The 26,303-nt window shown below is 41.6% G+C and overlaps 2 protein-coding genes across 3 annotated transcripts in view; both read left to right on the forward strand.

Moving 5' to 3' along the window:
- Positions 1-26,303, forward strand: part of ANTKMT (adenine nucleotide translocase lysine methyltransferase) — a 681,321-nt gene that overhangs the window by 615,717 nt on the left and 39,301 nt on the right. The gene's annotated exons all lie outside the window — the stretch shown is intronic.
- METRN (meteorin, glial cell differentiation regulator) lies at positions 1,040-11,649 on the forward strand. Its single transcript, XM_069734786.1, has 4 exons — positions 1,040-1,270; positions 4,307-4,728; positions 5,714-5,773; positions 8,517-11,649. Exons 1-4 carry the CDS (start codon positions 1,179-1,181, stop codon positions 8,831-8,833), a joined length of 891 nt encoding a protein of 296 aa, XP_069590887.1. The 5' UTR covers positions 1,040-1,178; the 3' UTR covers positions 8,834-11,649.

Here is a 26,303-nt window from a genome sequence, read left to right on the forward strand (position 1 = left end):
TATCTATTATCTATAATCTATTATCTATAATCTATTATCTATAATCTATTATCTATATTACCAATGGTATCTATTATCTATCTATCATCTTTTATCTATCATCTATCTATTATATATTTATTATCTATCTATAATCTATTATCCATTTATTATCTATCATCTATCTATATCTATCATTTACCTATTATCTATCTATCTATTATCTATCTATTATCTATCTATCATCTATATTATCTATCTATCTATCTATTATTTATCTATTATCTATCATCTATTATTATCTATGATCTATCTATCATCTATTATTATCTATGATCTATCTAGCATCTATCTATTATTATCTATCTATTATTATCTATCTATCTATCATCTATTATCTATTATTTATCTATTATCTATCTATCTATTATCTATGATCTATTATCTATCTTTCTATTATTTATCTATTATCTATCTATCTATCTATCTATCTATCTATCTATCCATCTATTATCTATTATTTATCTATCATCTATCTATTATCTATCTATTATCTATTATTTATCTATGATCTATTATCTATCTTTCTATTATTTATCTATCTATCTATTATCTATTATTATCTATGATCTATTATCTATCTTTCTATTATTTATCTATTCTATCTACACACAGTATCTACTTCCAGCCACTTGCAGAAGTTTCCACCCCCTCTCTTCTGATCTGAACTCCCACAAGTAGCTTTATGGGAAAGGTCTTAGTCTTAGAAGTTGTGTTGTGTGCCAGGGCAGCGGGCATCTCCAGACCCCCTGAACCCACTTCAATGTTGCAGAACATCTGGAGACGGATACTTCTACCCCCCTTGTCCTTCTTTACTCTTTAATTGCATTGTTCTCTTGTTACCCATGTGAAGGGGGATGGGACCAAACTTCTCCACTCTTTGCCTTTCTTCCTATTGGCTAAAAGTTTTCTATTGGCGGCAGCTGATTGGAGGGCCGCACATTCCTCAGCCCCTCTTTGTCGCCCTCCACCCCCTCTCTGTCCTGTCCTAGGATTTCCCAGAGCAGAGTAGAGGTATTCTGGATGTGAGGGGGTCTCATCATCATCTCTAGGCTCTTTCTGTTCCCATGGCTGGTGGACATTTAAAGGGACCATGATCTAGGTGCGCCTTGCGGAGGGAGCCTGGTCACGATCTGAAGATGCTCTGCCTCTACGTCTGGACATTTCTTACTGGGATCCTTCAATCCGTCACCTCTGGCTCTCTGGAAAACCAGTGCAACTGGAGAGGAAGGTAAGAAGTCCATGAACTCCGGCCACCAAAGGTTGGTCCACCGTAGGGTGCCCAAGCGGAGGCTCGCGGGAACCAAAATCGTCACGACCGCGGTCAGATTGGCCGTATTATTATAAGATCGTGGTCGCGTTTTATATTGCGTTAATTGAGGTCAAAAGAAAAATTAGGTTTTTTACTTACGAGTTTTTCATGTTTTTCTTTTAAACTTCACATTTTTTTTCTATGTTACTTTTGTATACAAGCCTTTGGGAAACAGAAGTGCAGAGAGGCGTCCACTGGTCTGCGGTGAAAAGTTTTCATCAATCCAGAACTTTTTCAAAAACTTGCGAGACCCAACTTAAGGATGTTTCGGAAAACCCCAATTTTTTTCGTGTTTTTGGGACCGTCGCCATTTACATTTACGTTTTTCGTACGATATCATTATTATTTATTATTATCATTGTTATTGAAGTTTTCAAGTCATCAATCATCATTAATAATAGATCAATATCTGGGCCCTTGGGTGATCCATTTTTGGCTTTTTCCTCTTGCGATTGTTTGTCTCGTTTGGGCAGAAAAAAATCTTTTGTCTTTAAGGGCTTGTGGCCACCTGATGACCTTCCACGGGGACCTTTCAGGCGGCCATAGATCATTTACGACAGGTGGCCATCTAGCGACCCTGTTAACCCTCCCTGCCTCCTATTTTTAGAGCGCGGTTGATTGAGTGCTCCAGTTCAGCACTTTCTGACCAGTAGCCTTCGATTGCCAGCTCTTAGGTCCAAAAGTTAATGTTGTCTTCGGATGGTGTCCAGTAAAAGCGTTAGTTTTGTGGCCACCTGATGACCTTCCACGGGGACCTTTCAGGCGGCCATAGATCATTTACGACAGGCGGCCATCTAGCGACCCAGTTAACCCTCCCTGCCTATTTTCAGAGCGCGGTTGATTGAGTGCTCCAGTTCAGCACTTTCTGACCAATAGCCTTCGATTGCCAGCTCTTAGGTCCAAAAGTTAATGTTGTCTTTGGATGGTGTCCAGTAAACGCGCTAGTTTTGTGGCCACCTGATGACCTTCCACGGGGACCTTTCAGTCGACCATAGATCATTTATGACAGGCGGCCATCTAGCGACCCTGTTAACCCTCCCTGCCTCCTATTTTTAGAGTGTGGTTGATTGAGTGCTCCAGTTCAGCACTTTCTGACAAGTAGCCTTCGATTGCCAGCTCTTAGGTCCAACAGTTAATGTTGTCTTTGGATGGTGTCCAGTAAACGTGTTAGTTTTGTGGCCACCTGATGACCTTCCACGGGGACCTTTCAGGCGGCCATAGATCATTTTCGACAGGCGGCCATCTAGCGACCCTGTTAACCCTCCCTGCCTCCTATTTTTAGAGTGTGGTTGATTGAGTGCTCCAGTTCAGCACTTTCTGACAAGTAGCCTTCGATTGCCAGCTCTTAGGTCCAAAAGTTAATGTTGTCTTTGGATGGTGACCAGGAAACACATTAGTTTTGTGGCCACCTGATGACCTTCCACGGGGACCTTTCAGGCGGCCATAGATCATTTATGACAGGTGGCCATCTAGCGACCCTGTTTCTCCTATTTTTAGAGCGCGGTTGATTGAGTGCTCCAGTTCAGCACTTTCTGACAAGTCGCCTTCGATTGCCAGCTCTTAGGTCTAAAAGTTAATGTTGTCTTTGGATGGTGTCCAGGAAACGGGTTAGTCTCGGGCAGGAAGCGATCAGCGGCTGCTGTATTATTTATAGATCCCATGGCGAGTGGAATTAATAGCATTACATCCAGAGAGGCGGAAGTCGCGGTGATGGGAAGAGGGGTCTGGTCCTCCCCACGCGTCCCACACAGAATCTATTCTATGCACTGAACGTTTAAAACGCGTTTCAGGCTCCGAAAGCCAAATGGTCCCAATAACTTCCAGTGTGGCTTATGTTTCACGTATGAAGTACGTAAATTACATGTCAGGCAGACGTTACCCCTTACACCCCATGTAGGAAGTTTTTTGTCCTGGTGTAAATGCCGCTGTTTTCCTGAATCCGGCGTTATTTTTCTTTTCTTCCTGCGCCTTTCCGTTCCCGAGATATGGCCTCTTATTCCCTGTATATAAATTTAAGCCTTGTTAGCCAAGTGGACGTGATCATTAAAACTACTCTGGGGCGTGTCCCTTGATGACCGCACCCAGTTGGCTAACAAGATTGGATTTATATACAGGGAAAAGGGGCCATATCTCGGGGATGGAGAGGCGCAGGAAGAAAAGAAAAACTACGTCGGATTCAGGAGAACAGCGGCATTTACAGCGGGTAAATAATATCACAAATTTATGGCAAGTGACAGGGACCACTCGCCAAAATCGGCAGACAGCTTTCTTTAACGTTCGCGTCGTAATCTAATTATTATAATTTGATTTGGGAAAAGCCGATATATTCTGTAGAGCTGAACCAGACATGAAATAATGAGCTGTAGCATTAGGGGATCCTGGTCCTTAGAGGGCATTGTGGGCCCTTAGAGGGTATTGTGGGCCCTCAAAAGTTGCCTATGGATCCAACAGTGTTTGGCAATCAAATCCATAGAGAAATTTGTGTAAATAACTCCAACTTTAGTCAGGCCAGCCCAGTATGGGGGGATTCACATAGACGCACATGACCCCTTTAATAGGAGGGTATGAATGGCCGCTGATTCCCCCCTAGTTAATGTGGTCGGGCAGCTAACCACTTTCACCTTAGCACAACTCTAACATCTGTCGCACTGTACCTTTAAGGCGGCCTCCAGCTGTTGTGTATGTCTGTCAATAAGGACTTTAGCCAATTTCAGACCTCACAGCTCTGTAGGGCCCGGGTTACGGGGTTACCAGCTCGGGTCAATTGCTTTTCTCAGCAGATCACAGCCTGGATTAGGGTGTAAAATTAACCTCTTCATTCCCGAGAACGTATTAGTAACTAGATGGCGCCATATCGTTTTGTTATAATGCAGCAGCGCCACCTAGGGGCAAAAAAAACATGAATTCATCATTTATTTATATTTTTTTTACAATTTTTTGTCTGGTTCTCCACAGTGGGCTGTCCCTGGAGCCAAAATCAGTGGAACAAGTATCACTGCATTGTTCGGAGGGCGCAGTGGAATGGTTGTACCCAACGGGAGCGCTTCGCCTTAGCCTGTCGCCTCGCCTGCCGGTGGCATCCTCAAAGCCGGGGTCCAGTCACTTCACCGCCTGCATCAAGCCGAAAGCTTCATTTCGAGGGGCTCAGTTATACCTGGAAAAGGAAGGAGAACTGGAGCTGCTGATGTCTGAGGGAGAACCGTCCATGCTCAACAGGGTTCATTGCTTCACGTGGCTGCCACACCAGAAGGTGGCGCTATTCCTGCAAGCCACTCCGCACCAGGACATTAGTAGGCGCATTGCAGCTTTCCGCTATGAGCTCAGGGGGGACTGGGATGGACGGTTAGCGCTACCACTCAACAAGCTGAGCATGGAAGGTAAGTGGTTTATGGAAAGATTCGGGGTCTCTAGGGGTAATGACGCTGACACTCGGGGTACAGGATAATGACACTGACACTCGGGGTGCAGGATAATGACACTGACACTCGGGGTGCAGGATGATGACACTGGGGTACAGGATAATGACGCTGACACTCGGGGTACAGGGTAATGACACTGACTCTCGGGGTACAGGATAATGACGCTGACACTCGGGGTACAGGGTAATGACAGTGACACTGGGGGTACAGGATAATGACGCTGACACTCGGGGTACAGGGTAATGACACTGACACTCGGGGTACAGGGTAATGACACTGACACTCGGGGTACAGGATAATGACACTGACACTCGGGGTACAGGATAATGACACTGACACTCGGGGTACAGGATAGTGTAACCTCTGGATTCGGTACTCAGTGACCCGCACCTCTCCAGTTTCCTGTACGTGTGGGGAGTCACTCTGATTTCAGCTCTTGGTGATTTCTTACCACATCTTAGTGGCTGAATGTGAATATGTGACATCCGGGCCCCAGTGGTCAGGTCAGGGCCTGATGGGGTGAAGGCCACTTTTTGAAGTCCCTTCCCCCATTCTTCCTTTCCCTCTCTAAACAACAGGGCAGTGTCCTGCTGGGCCTAAGGATATAACCATTAACCCCATTAATTAGTGAGATAAGAAGCTGGGGAAGGGGCCGGTTACCAAGACAACTCAGATTTTCACCACAGAAACTTTCTCAATTATAAGCTTTTATCAGTTCGTTGTTCCATGTTTCGATTTGCATTTTTTTTTAGAATAAATTAGAAAATAAATAAATAAAAATCCTCACATAAAGGGTATATCCACATCCACAATATAAGGCTACAAATTACAAATCCAGTCGCAGTGGGAACGGGGCGATGAGCACGCGGGTCTGTAATTAGGACATTTCTTTCTACTTTTGAGGTGTTTTTTTTTCACATTTTTCTGTTTTGTCTTCCTGTAGGCGCCTGTCGGCCATGTAACGACACAGAGATCCTGATGGCAATGTGCACTAGTGACTTTGGTGAGTTTATGTTTTGACTCCATGTTGATTTCTTGGACCCCTGATGACCGTACGTCCTTATGTAGGGCCGCTGATGTTCAGGAGATGGCCTGAAGTCAGATCTGTGGAGGATGAGGCCTTGTGTGTCGACGGTTCCGTCCTTATGTAGGGCCGCTGATGTTCAGGAGATGGCCTGAAGTCAGTTCGGTGGAGGACGAGGCCCTGTGTGTCGACGGTTCCGTCCTTATGTAGGGCCGCTGATGTTCAGGAGATGGCCTGAAGTCAGATCTGTGGAGGACGAGGCCCTGTGTGTCGACGGTTCCGTCCTTATGTAGGGCCGCTGATGTTCAGGAGATGGCCTGAAGTCAGATCTGTGGAGGACGAGGCCCTGTGTGTCGACGGTTCCGTCCTTATGTAGGGCCGCTGATGTTCAGGAGATGGCCTGAAGTCAGTTCTGTGGAGGACGAGGCCTTGTGTGTCGACGGTTACGTCCATATGTAGGGCCGCTGATGTTCAGGAGATGGCCTGAAGTCAGTTCTGTGGAGGACGAGGCCCTGTGTGTCGACGGTTACGGCCATATGTAGGGCCGCTGATGTTCAGGAGATGGCCTGAAGTCAGTTCTGTGGAGGACGAGGCCCTGTGTGTCAACGGTTATGTCCATATGTAGGGCCGCTGATGTTCAGGAGATGGCCTGAAGTCAGTTCTGTGGAGGACGAGGCCCTGTGTGTCAACGGTTACGTCCATATGTAGGGCCGCTGATGTTCAGGAGATGGCCTGAAGTCAGTTCTGTGGAGGACGAGGCCCTGTGTGTCAACGGTTACGTCCATATGTAGGGCCGCTGATATTCAGGAGATGGCCTGAAGTCAGTTCTGTGGAGAACGAGGCCCTGTGTGTCGACGGTTACGGCCATATGTAGGGCCGCTGATGTTCAGGAGATGGCCTGAAGTCAGTTCTGTGGAGGATGAGGCCTTGTGTGTCGACGGTTACGTCCATATGTAGGGCCGCTGATGTTCAGGAGATGGCCTGAAGTCAGTTCTGTGGAGGGCGAGGCCTTGTGTGTCGACGGTTACGTCCATATGTAGGGCTGCTGATGTTCAGGAGATGGCCTGAAGTCAGTTCTGTGGAGGATGAGGCCTTGTGTGTCGACGGTTACGTCCATATGTAGGGCCGCTGATGTTCAGGAGATGGCCTGAAGTCAGTTCTGTGGAGGATGAGGCCTTGTGTGTCGACGGTTACGGCCATATGCAGGGCCGCTGATGTTCAGGAGATGGCCTGAAGTCAGTTCTGTGGAGGACGAGGCCTTGTGTGTCGACGGTTACGTCCATATGTAGGGCCGCTGATATTCAGGAGATGGCCTGAAGTCAGTTCTGTGGAGGACGAGGCCCTGTGTGTCGACGGTTACGTCCATATGTAGGGCCACTGATGTTCAGGAGATGGCCTGAAGTCAGTTCTGTGGAGGACGAGGCCCTGTGTGTCGACGGTTAGGTCCATATGTAGAGCCGCTGATGTTCAGGAGATGGCTTGAAGTCAGTTCTGTGGAGGATGAGGCCCTGTGTGTCGACGGTTACGCACTTCTCACTTCGTAGACTTGACTCGGAGGAATGCAATAATGGCCCAGTGAAGCGTTCAGCCCTTCCCCAACCCCCTGGTGCATATTTTTCTCATCTCTCCTCTCTACCTAAGCTTACTTTGCCCCCTGCCGTATCCTAATAATGAGGAAGAAGAGATGGAGGTTAGGGAAGGGCTCTCTGGGGAGACCATGTTTCCTTGGCAATGGGGCCTTAGGGAAAGGCTTTGTCCTGGTGTAGGCCTCAGACTCAGACACAGCTAAAAAAAATTACCCTACAGAACGATAATTTGGAATTTTTTGCGTTGTAATTCTTAAAATATATTTAGTTCTGATCATTGGAACATATAGATCGTGATCGAGCAAAATGCTTATTCGACAGCAGATCAGATCATTAATCATCGATCTCGGCAGCACATCCCTGTAAATCATTCGTCCCCATACAGTTTGCCTTAACTCCTTCTGGACATAGGACATACCATACGGTACCCCCTGTATCCGGTCTTCGTGTCTGGTCGAGCTTAAGCCCATTCCCTTCTGCCGTAACAGCAGCGATCTGATGAAACATCGGTCTCTTGTCATTTAACCATTTACATCAGTGATTTCAATGGGATGATTGCGAGCGTCAATGGGTTTTGATGGCAATTGGGGGCCTGATGGAGGCCCCCAGGGCTACCACCTCCTCCTGTCATTGGGCCTCGTAGGAAATGGTCACTTTGACTATATATTGTAATATTGAAGTATATATAATAAGCGATCAAACAGATTGTAGGATCAAGCCCCCTAGGGTGACTAATAAAGTAGAGAAGAATGCGGTGGTCCCGGGCGCTGTCGATGACAAAGGTTAATCTAGGCGGTAAGTATAAATCAAGTTCCAATCTGTTGCAATGCATTTCGGACTAGAAAATACTCTTTCCTCAGGTATCTGATGCTTGACATGCTCGGGAAGGAGTAGGTTCTACTCCAAAACGCGTTTAATTAAATTGGAAGGTTTTTTTTTTATACTTACCGCCTGGATTTACCTTTGTCAGCACCTGGGATCCACCGCACTCCTCTCTCCTTTGCTTGTTATGTCCTCTCTCCATTTGGTGTGAGTACAGTGGCCGGAGAAGCAGCCATGATCACTCTTTATGCAGTTGTATCACGAATGACCTGGTCAGGTTAGCAACCAAACCTCACTCATGTTTTTCTTCACAGTTGTTCGGGGCAACATCAAGTCAGTGGATAACAATGAAGAACTACAAGAGTCCGTTATCGGGATCAGTGCCACCAGGATCCACCGACAGAAGTTCACATTGTTCTGGCCTAGAGGTCATTCCGTAAGGTCTCATGGTGAAATAAGGACTCTGATGAGCTGTGGGGTCAAGCCGGGCCCTGGCAGCTTTCTTTTCATGGGTTGGGTACACTTTGGTGACGCTTGGTTGGGATGTGCTCCTCGATACAAAGACTTCAAGAGAGTTTATGAATCGGCAAAAAAGCTCCACGCAAACCCATGTGAGATTACTCTAGACTGATGCCACCAAACTGACACATGATCAACCTAATGGATGCAAGGTCATCTCCATGAGGAAGAACATGTACAAAATGTAAGGCCACCATTTTAGTAGCATTTCAGGTCCTTCAGAAGCTCGTGGTACCATTTTTTTTTTTGTAAGACCTTCAACAATCTGTAGGACTGGGTTAACAATCTCAAATAGCGCAAGTACCAAGCTGGATAATTTACCAAAAGGATCACACAAAAAATATCCAGTATTCAGATTTGATTTGGATTGGAGCCGTGATCGGTTTCAAAAATATCTAGGACTCCGATCTGAAGAGTTTGGTCAAGACTTAGACATGACTTGTGGATTGGAGCCATGATCCGTCTCAAAAATATCCAGGACTCTGGTATGAAGAGTTTGATCAAGACTTAGACATGGCATGTGGATTGGAGCCACGATATGTCTCATTTTCGGTGCTGTGAATTCACAAGTAAGGAAGGGGGGGAAGACGATTGTGACCATTGATTGAGTATTCTTCAGGACAAAGGTTTTTAATGTCGTCCCTCTTGATTTTTGCACTCCTTTGAAAGACTTGCTTGAGAACTGAGCCAGTTTTTAATACTCCCTTAATTTTTTCAGGGGATACTTATTAGAAATTTTAGACATGCAACCGCCTCCAAGATGGTGGAATTGTGTGTATTTTCCAAGGAAAAAAAAAAACTTTCTCTATGGCAGCTCATGATGAACACTGCACACTGTGGGTGCTCCACCCTGTGAGCACTCTCCTGATAAGACCAGTAAAAAGGGAATATCTGGCGGTATAGTGAGCGCCGGCCACTGGTTGGCCATGCTTACGACACACAAGGGTACAAAACTATTACGGATGGTACAGTCTTTTGTTAAATTAATTTTTATGGTCTAGAAACTTCAGTATTCAAATATATCCCCTTTAAACAAGGACGGACACAGAGGAATTGGGACACATAACAAAAATTCAGCTAAGATCTTCCTCCACCTGGTGATGGTTCTTGCCACAGTTGCCCCATCCCAGGCCAGAAAGATCCAGCATTTACTGGCCCCAATGACTGGAATGGTATGACCCATGGACCATTGTTAAGCCAATTACGTTTTGTTGGGAAAGGTTTTGCAACAACTTGGGCAATCATTCTCCAAAGGGTCCATATCAAACTCAAGGTCCATCTTGATTATGGGTTTATGCCACCTCAGCTCCCATTCCAGGTCAGGAGAAACCAGCATTTGTTGACCCGTTACTTTTGGACCATTCATGTAAGCCCAATACAGGTTTATTTGGAAAGGTTTGGGGACAACTTGGGCAGTCATTCTCCAAAGGGTCCATGGGTTTGCCTCCTATGGGTTTATGCCACCTCAGCGCCCATCCCAGTACAGGAGAAACCAGCACTTACTAGCTAATGACCCTTGGATCATTGCTGTAAGCCCAATACTGGATTATTGGGAAAGGTTTGGGGGTAAATTAGGCAATAATTCTCCAAAGGGTCCATGGGTTTAAATCCTATGGGTTTATGCCACCTCAGCGCCCATCCCAGTACAGGAGAAACCAGCACTTACTGGCCAATGACCCTTGGACCATTGCTGTAAGGCCAATACTGGATTATTGGGAAAGGTTTTGGGGTAAATTAGGCAATCATTCTCCAAAGGGTCCATGGGTTTACCTCCTATGGGTTTATGCCACCTCAGCCCCCATCCCAGTACAGAAGGAACCAGCACTTGCTGGCCCATGAGCCTTGGACCATTGCTGTAAGGATTATTTGGAAAGGTATTTGGGTAACTTGGGCCCCAATTCTGCATAGGGTCCAAATCAAACCCAAAGTACCTCCTTTATAATGTATATGCCCATTTCAATATTTGTAATATTTACTTATCTTCTATAAAGGTGGCCATACACCTTAGAGAAAGTCATTCAAACACGTCAATTTCAATGGAATCGGTCAACTACATACAAGCAGAATATACCAGAAATTAGTATAAATCCACCTACTACAATTATCCTGCTTTATCTTAGAGAATTCAACCTAAAAAAATTCTTAATTTTTTTTTTTTTTGCATTATTTATTTTTTTTTTATTTGAAATGTGCACTAAATCCATGTATATATTTTTTGTTTTTTTCAATACCAAAATGTAATATTTTTTTATTCAATGGATCCAGTATCTGCGTCATATTTTGGGAATATTCACTGTCCGGTAAGATTTGGAAAGATCAGAGGGATTGGTTTCCGGCAACGAGTCAAAAATATTGTTCTATAAAGTAAAACATTGCGGAAACTGTTCCGAATCTGATAATCTGGAATTGCAATTTATCACCTCTATACTATAGTATGTTGTATCTGTTTTTTGTTGTTGTTGTTGTTTTTTTTTTTTATATATTTTTTTTTTTATTTCTGTGACGGCTGAAAATTGTCATGAAAATTTTTTATTTCAATTATATTTTTCAGTCTTTAATTTTGCAAAAAAAAAAATTTTTTACCGTACTTTTTTTTGTATTCTGGTCTGAAAAATTTGTAAAATTGAGACATTTCAGCCGTCGCCGAAAAAAAAAAGACTATTTTTTTTTGTAACCTGCTGCAATGTAATAGCTGGATCACTGCCAGACTTGATCACCTTTTTACCCGTAATCAATAAAAAAAGGATCGATTCCGATCGTGGCGGAGGGGAGCGGGGAAATGGGCGGATCTTGTTTTGTATCCTGCAAAATGTATATGAAGCCTTGTACATGTGTAAATGACTTGCGATTTATTTTTTTTATTATTTGTCCTTTTACATGTTTTTACTTTTTTGTGTGTTTTATATTAAAATAAAATTGCTTCAATTTTATTTTATTTTATTTCTTTCGATTTATTCAAAAAAATTAGTGACAACAAATATTCGCACAATTTGAATAGGTAGCTTATTTTGCACCAGTGATTATTTTTAAGGCTGCGCTTGCTGTCAGTGAATGGGAGCAATAACATTCTCGGCTAGCACGTCGTTGACATCGGTGCTGCCGTACGCGGAGGAAGTGACTTTTTAATTACGATATTAGGCGGCAGATATTGTTCTTTTTCTATAATCCTTTAATCTCATTATCCTGCCGTCATAACTCGAGGATCACATGAAAGGCGGACGGCGGAATCCTGGTAAGAAGATTAGAGGGGGGAGGTATGTACCGTAGTCACGCCTTATAATTTATCGGTGGGATCGGGGGAGCATAACACACAATATATAACAGTAATAGAGGTGTAATCACCTTCTATCACACATCTATATGGATAGGACCCCAACATTGTAATTGGCACATGGTAGGTGGGGGGGTCCTGTTACACATTTTGCCCTGGGTTCTTGCTGCCTATTGGGCACTGGCGAGCATGGCTGCTTCTTCTTGAGCCGGCACTGGCACGAGAAGTATGGCCTCCTATGGCTGGCACGGCTTCAGGGAGGCAGCGTGGATGATATTCCCATTGAGGCTGTCACAGATAATCCCCGTCGACCAGTCCAAACCAAAACATCCCATTGTGTTCAGCCGTCGCTACATACTTTCCCAGCTATAGAATGTGGAGCGGCTGGAAATCCTAGTGGGGCATGATGATATCCTCGGTATGCCACCCCGGGGACCTCCGATTAACCCCTTCAACCACAGAGCCCCTTTGATGAGTGAAGTGCATTGTGTGCCAACGTTTTGCATAGGAAGCGCCGGTGGTGGCATGACCTACATACCAGACTGCGACAAAGTAGGGCGCACCATGCCTGTCATTCACAGGACAAGAATATATTATCTGGCTACAGCGACATACAGTAAATGTGAATCCGAAACACAGTACATAAAGAATATTACCATACAGTGCCCAAATAAACTGTCTAAATAACAGTGCCATACAATTCCTAGTAATACTGCTATAAAGCGCCCTGTGAACTATATACAAGCGTAACCATGAATCTAAATATTAGTGCCACACTCTACCTAAAGAATATTACCATACAGTGCCCAAGTAATACGATCATATAGTATCATTAATGATAAATTACAACTGTGAAGTGTAGCCATCACGCTCTGTACCTCAGTTCTGGAGTGTAACCACCAAGTTCTGTGCCTCAACTCTGATGTGTAACCATCAAGTTGTGTACTTCAACTTTCATGTGGAACTGCTGAGATCCGGGTCTCAGTTCCATGATATGTAACCACCAAGTTCTGTGCCTCTACTCTGAAGTGTAACCACCAAGCTCGATGACCCAGGTCTGAGGTATAGCAATGTACCTTAGCTTTGAATCAAATCTGAAGTGTATCTGTCATATTTTGTGCCTCAAATCTGAAGTGTAAGCTCCAAGATACGTGCCTCAACTCTGATGTGTAACCATCACGCTCTGTACCTCAGTTCTGGAGTGTAACCACCAAGTTCTGTGCCTCTACTCTGAAGTGTAACCACCAAGCTTGCTGACCCAGGTCTGAAGTATAGCAATGTACCTTTGCTTTGAATCAAATCTGAAGTGTAACTGTCATACTTTGTGCCTCAAATCTGAAGTGTAAGCTCCAAGATATGTGCCTCAACTCTGATGTGTAACCATCACGCTCTGTACCTCAGTTCTGGAGTGTAACCACCAAGTTCTGTGCCTCAACTCTGATGTGTAGCCATCACGCTCTGTACCTCAGTTTTGGACTGTAACCACCAAGTTCTGTGCCTCTACTCTGAAGTGTAACCACCAAGCTCTGTGACCCAGGTCTGAAGTATAGCAATGTACCTTAGCTTTGAATCAAATCTGAAGTGTAACTGTCATACTTTGTGCCTCAAATCTGAAGTGTAAGCTCCAAGATATGTGCCTCAACTCTGATGTGTAACCATCACGCTCTGTACCTCAGTTTTGGAGTGTAACCACCAAGTTTTGTGCCTCTACTTTGAAGTGTAACCACCAAGCTCGCTGACCCAGGTCTGAAGTATAGCAATGTACGTTAGCTTTTAATCAAATCTGAAGTGTAACTGTCACACTTTGTGCCTCAAATCAGAAGTGTAAGCTCCAAGATATGTGCCTCAACTCTGATGTGTAACCATCACGCTCTGTACCTCAGTTCTGGAGTGTAACCACCAAGTTCTGTGCCTCAACTCTGATGTGTAACCATCAAGTTGTGTACTTTAACTTTCATGTGGAACTGCTGAGATCCGGGTCTCAGTTCCATGATATGTAACCACCAAGTTCTGTGCCTATACTCTGAAGTGTAACCACCAAGTTGTGTACTGCAACTTTCATGTGGAACTGCTGAGATCCGGCTCTCAGCTCCGTGATATGTAACCACCAAGTTCTGTGCCTCAAGACTGTGTGCAACCGAAATGTCAGCACCTTCTTTGAGACTGTAACCATTAAACTGCTTACTTGAGTGGAGTACCGAGTTAAAGGGGTTTTTCCATGAAAAAGCATTTCACAGGATAGATTTAAAATAAATGTATGGTCGGTTGGGGGAGAAATCGCTGGAACGCTCACTGATCTTGAGATTGAGGGTCCGGCGTCCTGTGTGAATGGAGAATTGTGATGATAAAGGCAATATGATAGTAGCCCCCAGGGAATTGCCCCTCTCACAACCCAATCCTGATCATTCTTGTGTACCAGGAGGCTCAGGATGAACATGTGTATAATAAGTCAGTGTAGCGCATAAGACTGTGGGAGGTCGCCGTGGATATAGGATTAGCACACACACGTAATAAAAGCGCTGGTTCTCATCGATACGAGCGCTGCCTGTGTTGCTGCAAATTGTGGGAATCGCTCTTAAAGGGACAGTAACACATGGGAGGTAGGAAATGTTCACACGACAATATTTTCCTACTCAAAACATCTGGTACGTGAAAATTGACAAAAAATAAAACCCAGGCAGGAGGTTAGGTTTTTCCCGTGATCATCAGAGAGAGAGTCCGGGCCCTGGAGGGGCAGCAACATGGGCACAATTCGAGGTTTGTTCCACTTTCCACTCTCCCAAGTTCTCAGCATAAAAACCACATTTTCACGCATCAATTTTCATGATTTGTGTAAAAAAATAAAAAAAACTTCTCTCCGAGGCCTGAGTGCTGCTCGCTTCCCATGAAATCTGAGTCCATCTTCTTCCTCTGCTCTGGAATTCCTCCCATGTAAGAATCATCCATGTAAAAGCATTGTTTAACCCCCGGCTTCCCGGAACTTACTCTTCCCGTCAAATAAAAGGAATAGAAAATTAAAGGGGAGCTCTATAATAAAACAAAAAGTTTGGAAAAGTAGTTATTTATAATCGAGCCCTTGAGATCCCTAAACGTAACGACTGGAAGCGCAGAACTACTAAACAATGTCCAACTTAAAGGGGCACAACAACACTAATTAGGGTCAGTTAAAGCTGAATTAAAGGGGTCCCATCATCACGCTCTAGGTGTCCATTTTACTAAATTCTTGTATTCTACATAAATTAACGATCCTGGATCATTTTTTCCTACAGCTCTATCATGTGTCGTTCTTCTGTTATTCCTCCTAGAAATGTCACCATCTGGGGGCGTGTCCCTGCTTAGAATGACACTATCCAATCAGGTGTGACAGTGACAGACACGCCCCTTCTACAGAGTGACTAGCAAGTTCTCCTTGACAAATTATTCAGATGTTCCAGGAGGAATAACAGAGAAACAGCGAAAGACAAAATCATGAGAAAAGATGTTTCGGAATTGGAATTTCATGAGGAATGAAAGTATTTACTAAAACAGACAGATCTGGAGTGGTGACCGGATCCCTTTAAATATTTTTTTCTGTATCTTTTTTTTAATATATCCCATTTATTAGTGATACTAATCAAAATATCACAGCTCGCTCCCCCTTTTTGAAAAAAATAAAAATAAAACCCTGACAATTTATATTTTGTATTTCCCAGTATTCATTGTACAGGGCCATTATGGAGTTCTGTCACCTTGTTATTACCACCCCTAATATATATTTATATAGATAATCCACGGAGTTTACATCTGGGAAATACAGAGATTTACACTGACACCGTGTTTCCGGGACATCTGCACTTCTTACCATTCTGCATCACATAATTTACTGCGGAGAGTCAGAGCCCCCATCTCACCTAAGGTGTCAGCAAGAGAACGACAAAGCCGAGGAAGGAAAAGTCATAGGACGACTGTAAATGGTGCAGAGCTATAAGTAATGTATGTACACAGTGACTGCACCAGCAGAATAGTGAGTGCAGCTCTGGGGTATAATACAGGATGTAACTCAGGATCAGTAATGTAATGTATGTACACAGTGACTGCACCGGCAGAATAGTGAGTGCAGCTCTGGAGTATAATACAGGATGTAACTCAGGATCAGTAATGTAATGTATGTACACAGTGACTGCACCAGCAGAATAGTGAGTGCAGCTCTGGGGTATAATACAGGATGGAACTCAGGATCAGTAATGTAATGTATGTACACAGTGACTGCACCAGCAGAATAGTGAGTGCAGCTCTGGGGTATAATACAGGATGTAACTCAGGATCAGTAATGTAATGTATGTACACAGTGACTGCACCAGCAGAATAGTGAGTGCAGCTCTGGGGTATAATACAGGGTGTAACTCAGGATCAGTAATGTAATGTATGTACACAGTGACTGCACCAGCAGAATAGTGAGCGCAGCTCTGGGGTATAATACAGGATGTAACTCAAGATCAGTAATGTAATGTATGTACACAGTGACTGCACCAGCAGAATAGTGAGTGCAGCTCTGGGGTATAATACAGGAGGTAACTCAGGATCAGTAATGTAATGTATGTAGGTGGGTTATATGTATGTAGTTCTCCATTATACGTTCTCTGTAAAATTATCACCACATTCACTGTAAATTCCCACGTAAATCATCTGCCATGTAAACTTTCCCAGAGCTCCTCTGCCTGCAGCGCCGGTGTCTGTAATATGGAACACATGGTCGTGTACAGGGGTTTCCAATAGACCGATCTCTGGGAAAAAATATATTCGGGGTCTGAGGCTGCTGCCCCCACAACCGTCTCCTGTGCTGCAATCACTTACTGGATTATTTCTCCTGTGGTTCCCAGCAGGATCCTGAGGTTTAATCCCCACACACCGAGCAATGGGAACCGCAGATACATCTCACTCTCAGACATTACCTGCAGCCACCAATCATTAATCAAAGGTGATCATCAATTCTTGTATCTAATCCTCTCCTGTGTGATACTGTCTGCTGAGCCGTGTATCTAATCCTGTCCTGTGTGATACTGACTGCTGAGCCGTGTATCTAATCCTGTCCTGTGTGATACTGACTGCTGAGCCGTGTATCTAATCCTATCCTGTGTGATACTGACTGCTGAGCTGTGTATCTAATCCTATCCTGTGTGATACTGACTGCTGAGCTGTGTATCTAATCCTATCCTGTGTGATACTGACTGCTAAGCTGTGTATCTAATCCTGTCCTGTGTGATACTGACTGCTGAGCTGTGTATCTAATCCTGTCCTGTGTGATACTGTCTGCTGAGCTGTGTATCTAATCCTGTCCTGTGTGATACTGTCTGCTGAGCCGTGTATCTAATCCTCTCCTGTGTGATACTGTCTGCTGAGCCGTGTATCTAATCCTGTCCTGTGTGATACTGTCTGCTGAGCCGTGTATCTAATCCTATCCTGTGTGATACTGTCTGCTGAGCCGTGTATCTAATCCTGTCCTGTGTGATACTGACTGCTGAGCCGTGTATCTAATCCTGTCCTGTGTGATACTGTCTGCTGAGCTGTGTATCTAATCCTGTCCTGTGTGATACTGACTGCTGAGCCGTGTATCTAATCCTGTCCTGTGTGATACTGTCTGCTGAGCTGTGTATCTAATCCTGTCCTGTGTGATACTGACTGCTGAGCTGTGTATCTAATCCTGTCCTGTGTGATACTGTCTGCTGAGCTGTGTATCTAATCCTGTCCTGTGTGATACTGACTGCTGAGCCGTGTATCTAATCCTGTCCTGTGTGATACTGTCTGCTGAGCTGTGTATCTAATCCTGTCCTGTGTGATACTGACTGCTAAGCTGTGTATCTAATCCTATCCTGTGTGATACTGACTGCTAAGCTGTGTATCTAATCCTGTCCTGTGTGATACTGACTGCTGAGCTGTGTATCTAATCCTCTCCTGTGTGATACTGTCTGCTGAGCTGTGTATCTAATCCTGTCCTGTGTGATACTGACTGCTGAGCTGTGTATCTAATCCTATCCTGTGTGATACTGACTGCTGAGCTGTGTATCTAATCCTATCCTGTGTGATACTGACTGCTGAGCTGTGTATCTAATCCTATCCTGTGTGATACTGACTGCTAAGCTGTGTATCTAATCCTGTCCTGTGTGATACTGTCTGCTGAGCAGTGTATCTAATCCTCTCCTGTGTGATACTGTCTGCTGAGCTGTGTATCTAATCCTCTCTTGTGTGATACTGACTGCTGAGCCGTGTATCTAATCCTCTCCTGTGTGATACTGTCTGCTGAGCCGTGTATCTAATCCTTTCCTGTGTGATACTGTCTGCTGAGCTGTGTATCTAATCCTGTCCTGCATGATACTCCCTGCTGTATCTAATCCTATCCTGCGTGATACTGACTGCTGAGCTGTGTATCTAATCCTATCCTGTGTGATACTGACTGCTGTATCTAATCCTATCCTGCATGATACTCCCTGCTGTATCTAATCCTATCCTGTGTGATACTGTCTGCTGAGCCGTGTATCTAATCCTATCCTGTGTGATACAGTCTGCTGAGCCGTGTATCTAATCCTACGCTGTGTGATAGTCTGCTGTATCTAATCCCGTCCTACTGTATCTAAGCCCTGCGCTCCCCCTCGCTCGAATCCCACACCCGCGGTTCTCACAGTCGCTGACACATGGCGGCCGCTCGCACTGTAAGCCGCGGTGCTGGGAGCCGCGGAGCCGCTTTCTTCCTCTGGTTCCCAGGAGTGTGGAGCGGATTTCTCCCCGGCCGCGTTTATTTATTCTCCCTACTAAAAATACATTGATTTCCTGTTAATAAAGCCCCTGACCCCGTGTGTAAGCCGCAAATTTGCGCAGCGGGACCAGGAAGCCCCACGCGGCACACGCGGGTCACCAAGATGTTTAAGATTTTTCTTTTGTCAAAACAAAGATTATATATAAATTTAACAACGGAAGTGGAGTAAATGTCGAGAGGCGGCGCCGCAGATGTGAGGACAGCGGAGCGCCAGAGGGCTGCTCATTAATTAAAGCTAAAATAAGGACTAAAGGCAAAAGAAGGAGCAAAAACAATCCCTGTGATCATAGCGGGACTGGTACGAAACGCACACGCAGTCCACTGAATTTAATAGTAACAGTGTAATACCTAGCTTCGCCTGTGGGGGAGCTGCAGGGAAATCAAACACTTGCTGCTTGTGAAATTACACCAGATCGCTATGGATTCATCCTTTGTATTCCTTTATGTACTGTAATTATTTTATGTAAGGATATTAATTACCCATTAATGTTAGAGCAAATGAACATTAGTCATTAGTTGGGCCCCATAGATATCATTCAGGCATGATATGATCAGAACTCACTGGTCGGGCTTAAATAATAGGTCTGGTCTAATAAATAAAACTTACAACTCAAAAATATTAGTCAGGCTCAAATATTTTTCAAGCCTACAAATATTAGTCAGGCCTGAAAAATATAAGTCAGGACTATGAATTGTACGCAAGCCTGTTCAAGATTAATCAGGCCTACGGATATTAATCAGGCCTACGTATAATGGGCCTAGGAATGTTAGTCATGCGTGTATATAATAGTAAGTTCTACTGAATATTAATACTACTGAGGCTTTAAGAGTATTAGTGATTCCTGAATATTAGTCAGGCCTAAAATTAGTGGTCAGTCCTTGTTAACATGAATCAGGGCTATAAAAGTTAGACAGGCCTATAAAGATAAGTCAGGCCTTGAGAGTAGTAGTCAGGCATGTCAGTAGGATTCAGACCTTCTACGGCTCTATATATTAGTCAGGCTCAGAGAATATTAGTTAGGCTTAAAAGTATTAATCAGACCTATAAGTATTAATAGGATAAATAAATATTAATAAGAGCTCATCAATGTTAGTCAGGCAAAGAGAATATTAATCAGGTCTATAAATATTAATCAGGCCTTTTAAGAACTAGGCCAAGAAATATTATTCAGGCTTCTAAGTAATAGTCAGAGTTATAAATATTAGTCACGACTTGGAATATTATTTAGGCCTCTAAATATTAAATAATAGTGAGGCTATTAAATATTAGACAGAGCTTATGAATAAAAATAAGAGCTTATACTCATAAACTCATACTCATATACTTATAATTATTAGTCAGTGTTTATGAATATTAGTCAGGCCTTGAGAATATTAATCAGGCCTAAAAATATTAGTCAGTTTAATAACTGTTATTCAGGTATTGAGATAGTTAGTCAGGCCTATAAATATTATTCAGGGGTCCTGAATATTAGCCAAGGCTATAAATATTACTTAAGACTCATGACTATTAGTCAGGCCTTGAGAATATTAGTCAGGCCTTAAGATATTAGTCAGGCCTTAAGATATTAGTCAGGCCTTGAGAATATTAATCAGGCCTAAAATATTAGTCAGCTCAATAACTATTATGTGGGTCTTCTTAAAATTAGTCAGGCCTATAAATATTATTCAGGGGTCCTGAATATTAGCCAAGGCTATAAATATTAGTTAAGACTCATGAATATTAGTCAGGCCTTGAGAATATTAGTCAGGCCTTAATAGATTAGTCAGGCCTTAAGATATTAGTCAGGCCTTGAGAATATTAATCAGGCCTAAAAATATTGGTCAGTTTAATAACTGTTATTCAGGTATTGAGATAGTTAGTCAGGCCTATAAATATTATTCAGGGGTCCTGAATATTAGCCAAGGCTATAAATATTACTTAAGACTCATGACTATTAGTCAGGCCTTGAGAATATTAGTCAGGCCTTGAGAATATTAGTCAGGCCTTAAGATATTAGTCAAGCCTTGAGAATATTAATCAGGCCTAAAATATTAGTCAGCTCAATAACTATTATGTGGGTCTTCTTAAAATTAGTCAGGCCTATAAATATTATTCAGGAGTCCTGAATATTAGCCAAGGCTATAAATATTAGTTAAGACTCATGCATATTAGTCAGGCCTTGAGAATATTAGTCAGGCCTTAAGATATTAGTCAGGCCTTAAGATATTAGTCAGGCCTTGAGAATATTAATCAGGCCTAAAATATTAGTCAGCTCAATAACTATTATGTGGGTCTTCTTAAAATTAGTCAGGCCTATAAATATTATTCAGGGGTCCTGAATACTAGCCAAGGCTATAAATATTAGTTAAGACTCATGAATATTAGTCAGGCCTTGAGAATATTAGTCAGGCCTTGAGAATATTAGTCAGGCCTTAAGATATTAGTCAAGCCTTGAGAATATTAATCAGGCCTAAAATATTAGTCAGCTCAATAACTATTATGTGGGTCTTCTTAAAATTAGTCAGGCCTATAAATATTATTCAGGGGTCCTGAATATTAGCCAAGGCTATAAATATTAGTTAAGACTCATGAATATTAGTCAGGCCTTGAGAATATTAGTCAGGCCTTAATAGATTAGTCAAGCCTTAAGAATATTAATCAGGCCTAAAATATTAGTCAGCTCAATAACTATTATGTGGGTCTTCTTAAAATTAGTCAGGCCTATAAATATTATTCAGGGGTCCTGAATATTAGCCAAGGCTATAAATATTAGTTAAGACTCATGAATATTAGTCAGGCCTTGAGAATATTAGTCAGGCCTTAATAGATTAGTCAGGCCTTAAGATATTAGTCAAGCCTTAAGAATATTAATCAGGCCTAAAATATTAGTCAGCTCAATAACTATTATGTGGGTCTTCTTAAAATTAGTCAGGCCTATAAATATTATTCAGGGGTCTTGAATATTAGCCAAGGCTATAATTACTAGGTAAGACTCATGCATATTAGTCAGGCCTTGAGAATATTAATTAGGCCTAAAAATATTAGTCAGTTCAATAACTATTATTCGGGTCTTGTGAAAATTAGTCAGGCCTATAAATATTATTCAGGGGTCCTGAATATTAGCCAAGGCTATAACTATTAAGACTCATGAATGTTAGTCTGGTCTTGAGAATATTAGTCAGGCCTATACGTATTAGTCAGTCCTATAAATATCAGTCAGCCTTGAGAATATTAGTCAGGCTTTAAAATATTAGTCAGACCCCATGAATAGTAGTGAGGCCTTATGAATATTACAGTAAGTAGGATTTATTAATATTAGTCACTCCCTATTAATGAGTCAGACCTCACTAACATGCCGCCATCTGTACAGGTTTTTACACAGTCAGGCCTTGTAAAGCCAACACAAGTACCACAAATGTGAGGGCTTTAGATATACGAGCGAACCGTGACAACTCTCGAAGTCGCGGCAGCGCCTCCACGCCGTGATCAGGCCTAACTCCAGGCCGCTGCCATTACATAATACCGCACATAATAGAGACAAGCCAAGCGCTGCAGATGAGGGGGGCACATACTTTCTCAGAGACTCGGGGGCTTGGGTTTGGTGCAGACTCATCAGACAGATTCTCCCCGGAGTTCATATTTCATAGACGGCTTTGGGAATGTGATATCCAGATAAAATCCAGTGAAGGTTAATGAAAGAGACGGCCAAATTCTCATATAGGTCACACTGAACTCATACTTGGCAAAGGGAGATAAGACGGATGAAGTGAGAAAGACAGATGCCAGGAACGACAGACACACTCAGGGCCCGAGAGACCGTCCCCGAGTCAGGAGGAAAGGACGACACCGTACATAGGACGACTCCACACTACTACCACCCCGAGCGTGAGAGTCACCAGTGTGCAGAACAGCAATAACCCCCTAATAACAGCAGTATTATAGTAGTTATATTATTGTACACAGGGGCAGTATTATAGGAGTTATATTCTTGTACATAGGGGCAGTATTATAGTAGTTATATTCTTGTACATAGGGGCAGCATTATAGTAGTTATATTCTTGTACATAGGGGCAGTATTATAGTAGTTATATTCTTGTATATAGGGGGCAGTATTATAGTAGTTATATTCTTGTACATAGGGGCAGTATTATAGTAGTTATATTATTGTACACAGGGGCAGTATTATAGGAGTTATATTCTTGTACATAGGGGCAGTATTATAGTAGTTATATTATTGTACACAGGGGCAGTATTATAGGAGTTATATTCTTGTACATAGGGGCAGTATTATAGTAGTTATATTATTGTACACAGGGGCAGTATTATAGGAGTTATATTCTTGTACATAGGGGCAGTATTATAGTAGTTATATTATTGTACACAGGGGCAGTATTATAGGAGTTATATTCTTGTACATAGGGGCAGTATTATAGTAGTTATATTCTTGTACATAGGGGCAGTATTATAGTAGTTATATTCTTGTACATAGGGGCAGTATTATAGTAGTTATATTCTTGTACACAGGGGCAGTATTATAGTAGTTATATTCTTGTACATAGGAGCAGTATTATAGTAGTTATATTCTTGTACATAGGGGCAGTATTATAGTAGATATATTCTTGTACATAGGGGCAGTATTATAGTAGTTATATTCTTGTACATAGGAGCAGTATTATAGTAGTTATATTCTTGTACATAGGGGCAGTATTATAGTAGTTATATTCTTGTACATAGGGGCAGTATTATAGTAGTTATATTCTTGTACATAGGGGCAGTATTATAGGAGTTATATTCTTGTACATAGGGCCAGTATTATAGGAGTTATATTCTTGTACATAGGAGCAGTATTATAGTATATTATTGTACACAGGGGCAGTATTATAGGAGTTATATTCTTGTACATAGGGGGCAGTATTATAGTAGTTATATTCTTGTACATAGGGGCAGTATTATAGTAGTTATATTCTTGTACATAGGGGCAGTATTATAGTAGTTATATTCTTGTACATAGGAGCAGTATTATAGTAGTTATATTATTGTACACAGGGGCAGTATTATAGGAGTTATATTCTTGTACATAGGAGCAGTATTATACTAGTTATATTCTTGTACATAGGAGCAGTATTATAGTAGTTATATTCTTGTACATAGGAGCAGTATTATAGTAGTTATATTCTTGTACATAGGGGCAGTATTATAGGAGTTATATTCTTGTACATAGGGGCAGTATTATAGGAGTTATATTCTTGTACATAGGAGCAGTATTATAGGAGTTATATTCTTGTACATAGGAGCAGTATTATAGTAGTTATATTCTTGTACATAGGGGCAGTATTATAGTAGTTATATTCTTGTACATAGGGGCAGTATTATAGTAGTTATATTCCTGTACATAGGAGCAGTATTATAGTAGGTATATTCTTGTACATAGGAGCAGTATTATAGTAGTTATATTCCTGTACATAGGAGCAGTATTATAGTAGTTATATTCTTGTACATAGGAGCAGTATTATAGGAGTTATATTCTTGTACATAGGAGCAGTATTATAGGAGTTATATTCTTGTACATAGGAGCAGTATTATAGTAGTTATATTGTTGTACATAGAGGCAGTATTATAGTAGTTATATTTTTGTACATAGGGGCAGTATTATAGTAGTTATATTCTTGTACATAGGAGCAGTATTATAGTAGTTATATTCTTGTACATAGGAGCAGTATTATAGTAGTTATATTCTTGTACGTAGGGGCAGTATTATAGTAGTTATATTCTTGTACATAGGGGCAGTATTATAGTAGTTATATTCTTGTACATAGGGGCAGTATTATAGTAGTTATATTCTTGTACATAGGAGCAGTATTATAGTAGTTATATTCTTGTACTTAGGGGGCAGTATTATAGTAGTTATATTCTTGTATATAGGAGCAGTATTATAGTAGTTATATTATTGTACATAGGGGCAGTATTACAGTAGTTATATTCCTGTACATAGGAGCAGTATTATAGTAGTTATATTCTCGTACATAGGGGCAGTATTATAGTAGTTATATTCTTGTACATAGGGGCAGTATTATAGTAGTTATATTCTCGTACATAGGATCAGTATTATACTAGTTATATTCTTGTACATAGGGGCAGTATTATACTAGTTGTATTCTTGTACATAGGGGCAGTATTATAGTAGTTATATTCTTGTACATAGGGGCAGTATTATAGTAGTATTATTCTTCTACATAGGGGCAGTATTATAGTAGTTATATTCCTGTACATAGGAACAGTATTATAGTAGTTATATTCTCTTACATAGGAGCAGTATTATACTAGTTATATTCTTGTACATAGGGGCAGTATTATAGTAGTATTATTCTTCTACATAGGGGCAGTATTATAGTAGTTATATTCCTGTACATAGGAACAGTATTATAGTAGTTATATTCTCTTACATAGGAGCAGTATTATACTAGTTATATTCTTGTACATAGGGGCAGTATTATAGTAGTTATATTCTTGTACATAGGGGCAGTATTATAGTAGTATTATTCTTGTACATAGGGGCAGTATTATAGTAGTTATATTCCTGTACATAGGAACAGTATTATAGTAGTTATATTCTCTTACATAGGAGCAGTATTATACTAGTTATATTCTTGTACATAGGGGCAGTATTATAGTAGTTATATTCTTGTACATAGGAACAGTATTATAGTAGTTATATTCTCTTACATAGGAGCAGTATTATACTAGTTATATTCTTGTACATAGGGGCAGTATTATAGTAGTTATATTCTTGTACATAGGGGCAGTATTATAGTAGTATTATTCTTGTACATAGGGGCAGTATTATAGTAGTTATATTCTCTTACATAGGAGCAGTATTATAGTAGTTATATTCTTGTACATAGGGGCAGTATTATAGTAGTTATATTCTTGTACATAGGAGCAGTATTATAGCAGATATATTCTTGTACATAGGAGCAGTATTATAGTAGTTATATTCTTGTACATAGGAGCAGTATTATAGTAGTTATATTCTTGTACATAGGAGCAGTATTATAGTAGTTATATTCTTGTACATAGGAGCAGTATTATAGTAGTTATATTCTTGTACATGGGGGCAGTATTATAGTAGTTATATTCTTGTACATAGGAGCAGTATTATAGTAGTTATATTCTTGTACATAGGAGCAGTATTATAGTAGTTATATTCTTGTACATAGGAGCAGTATTATAGTAGTTATATTCTTGTACATGGGGGCAGTATTATAGTAGTTATATTCTTGTACATAGGAGCAGTATTATAGTAGTTATATTCTTGTACATAGGAGCAGTATTATAGTAGTTATATTCTTGTACATAGGGGCAGTATTATAGTAGTTATATTCTTGTACATAGGGGCAGTATTATATTAGTTATATTCTTGTACATAGGGGCAGTATTATAGTAGTTATATTCTTGTACATAGGAGCAGTATTATAGTAGTTATATTCTTGTACATAGGAGCAGTATTATAGTAGATATATTCTTGTACATAGGGGCAG

This window comes from Ranitomeya imitator, chromosome 7, assembly GCF_032444005.1.
Source record: "Ranitomeya imitator isolate aRanImi1 chromosome 7, aRanImi1.pri, whole genome shotgun sequence".
NCBI lineage: Eukaryota > Metazoa > Chordata > Amphibia > Anura > Dendrobatidae > Ranitomeya > Ranitomeya imitator.

Excerpts from the sequence above, each read along its gene's own strand:
- METRN (XM_069734786.1), top strand. The coding sequence starts at position 1,179 with ATGCTCTGCCTCTACGTCTGGACATTTCTTACTGGGATCCTTCAATCC. Across the intron at positions 4,729-5,713 it reads CAACAAGCTGAGCATGGAAG|GCGCCTGTCGGCCATGTAAC; the intron begins GTAAGTGGTTTA and ends GTCTTCCTGTAG. Across the intron at positions 5,774-8,516 it reads AATGTGCACTAGTGACTTTG|TTGTTCGGGGCAACATCAAG; the intron begins GTGAGTTTATGT and ends TTTTCTTCACAG.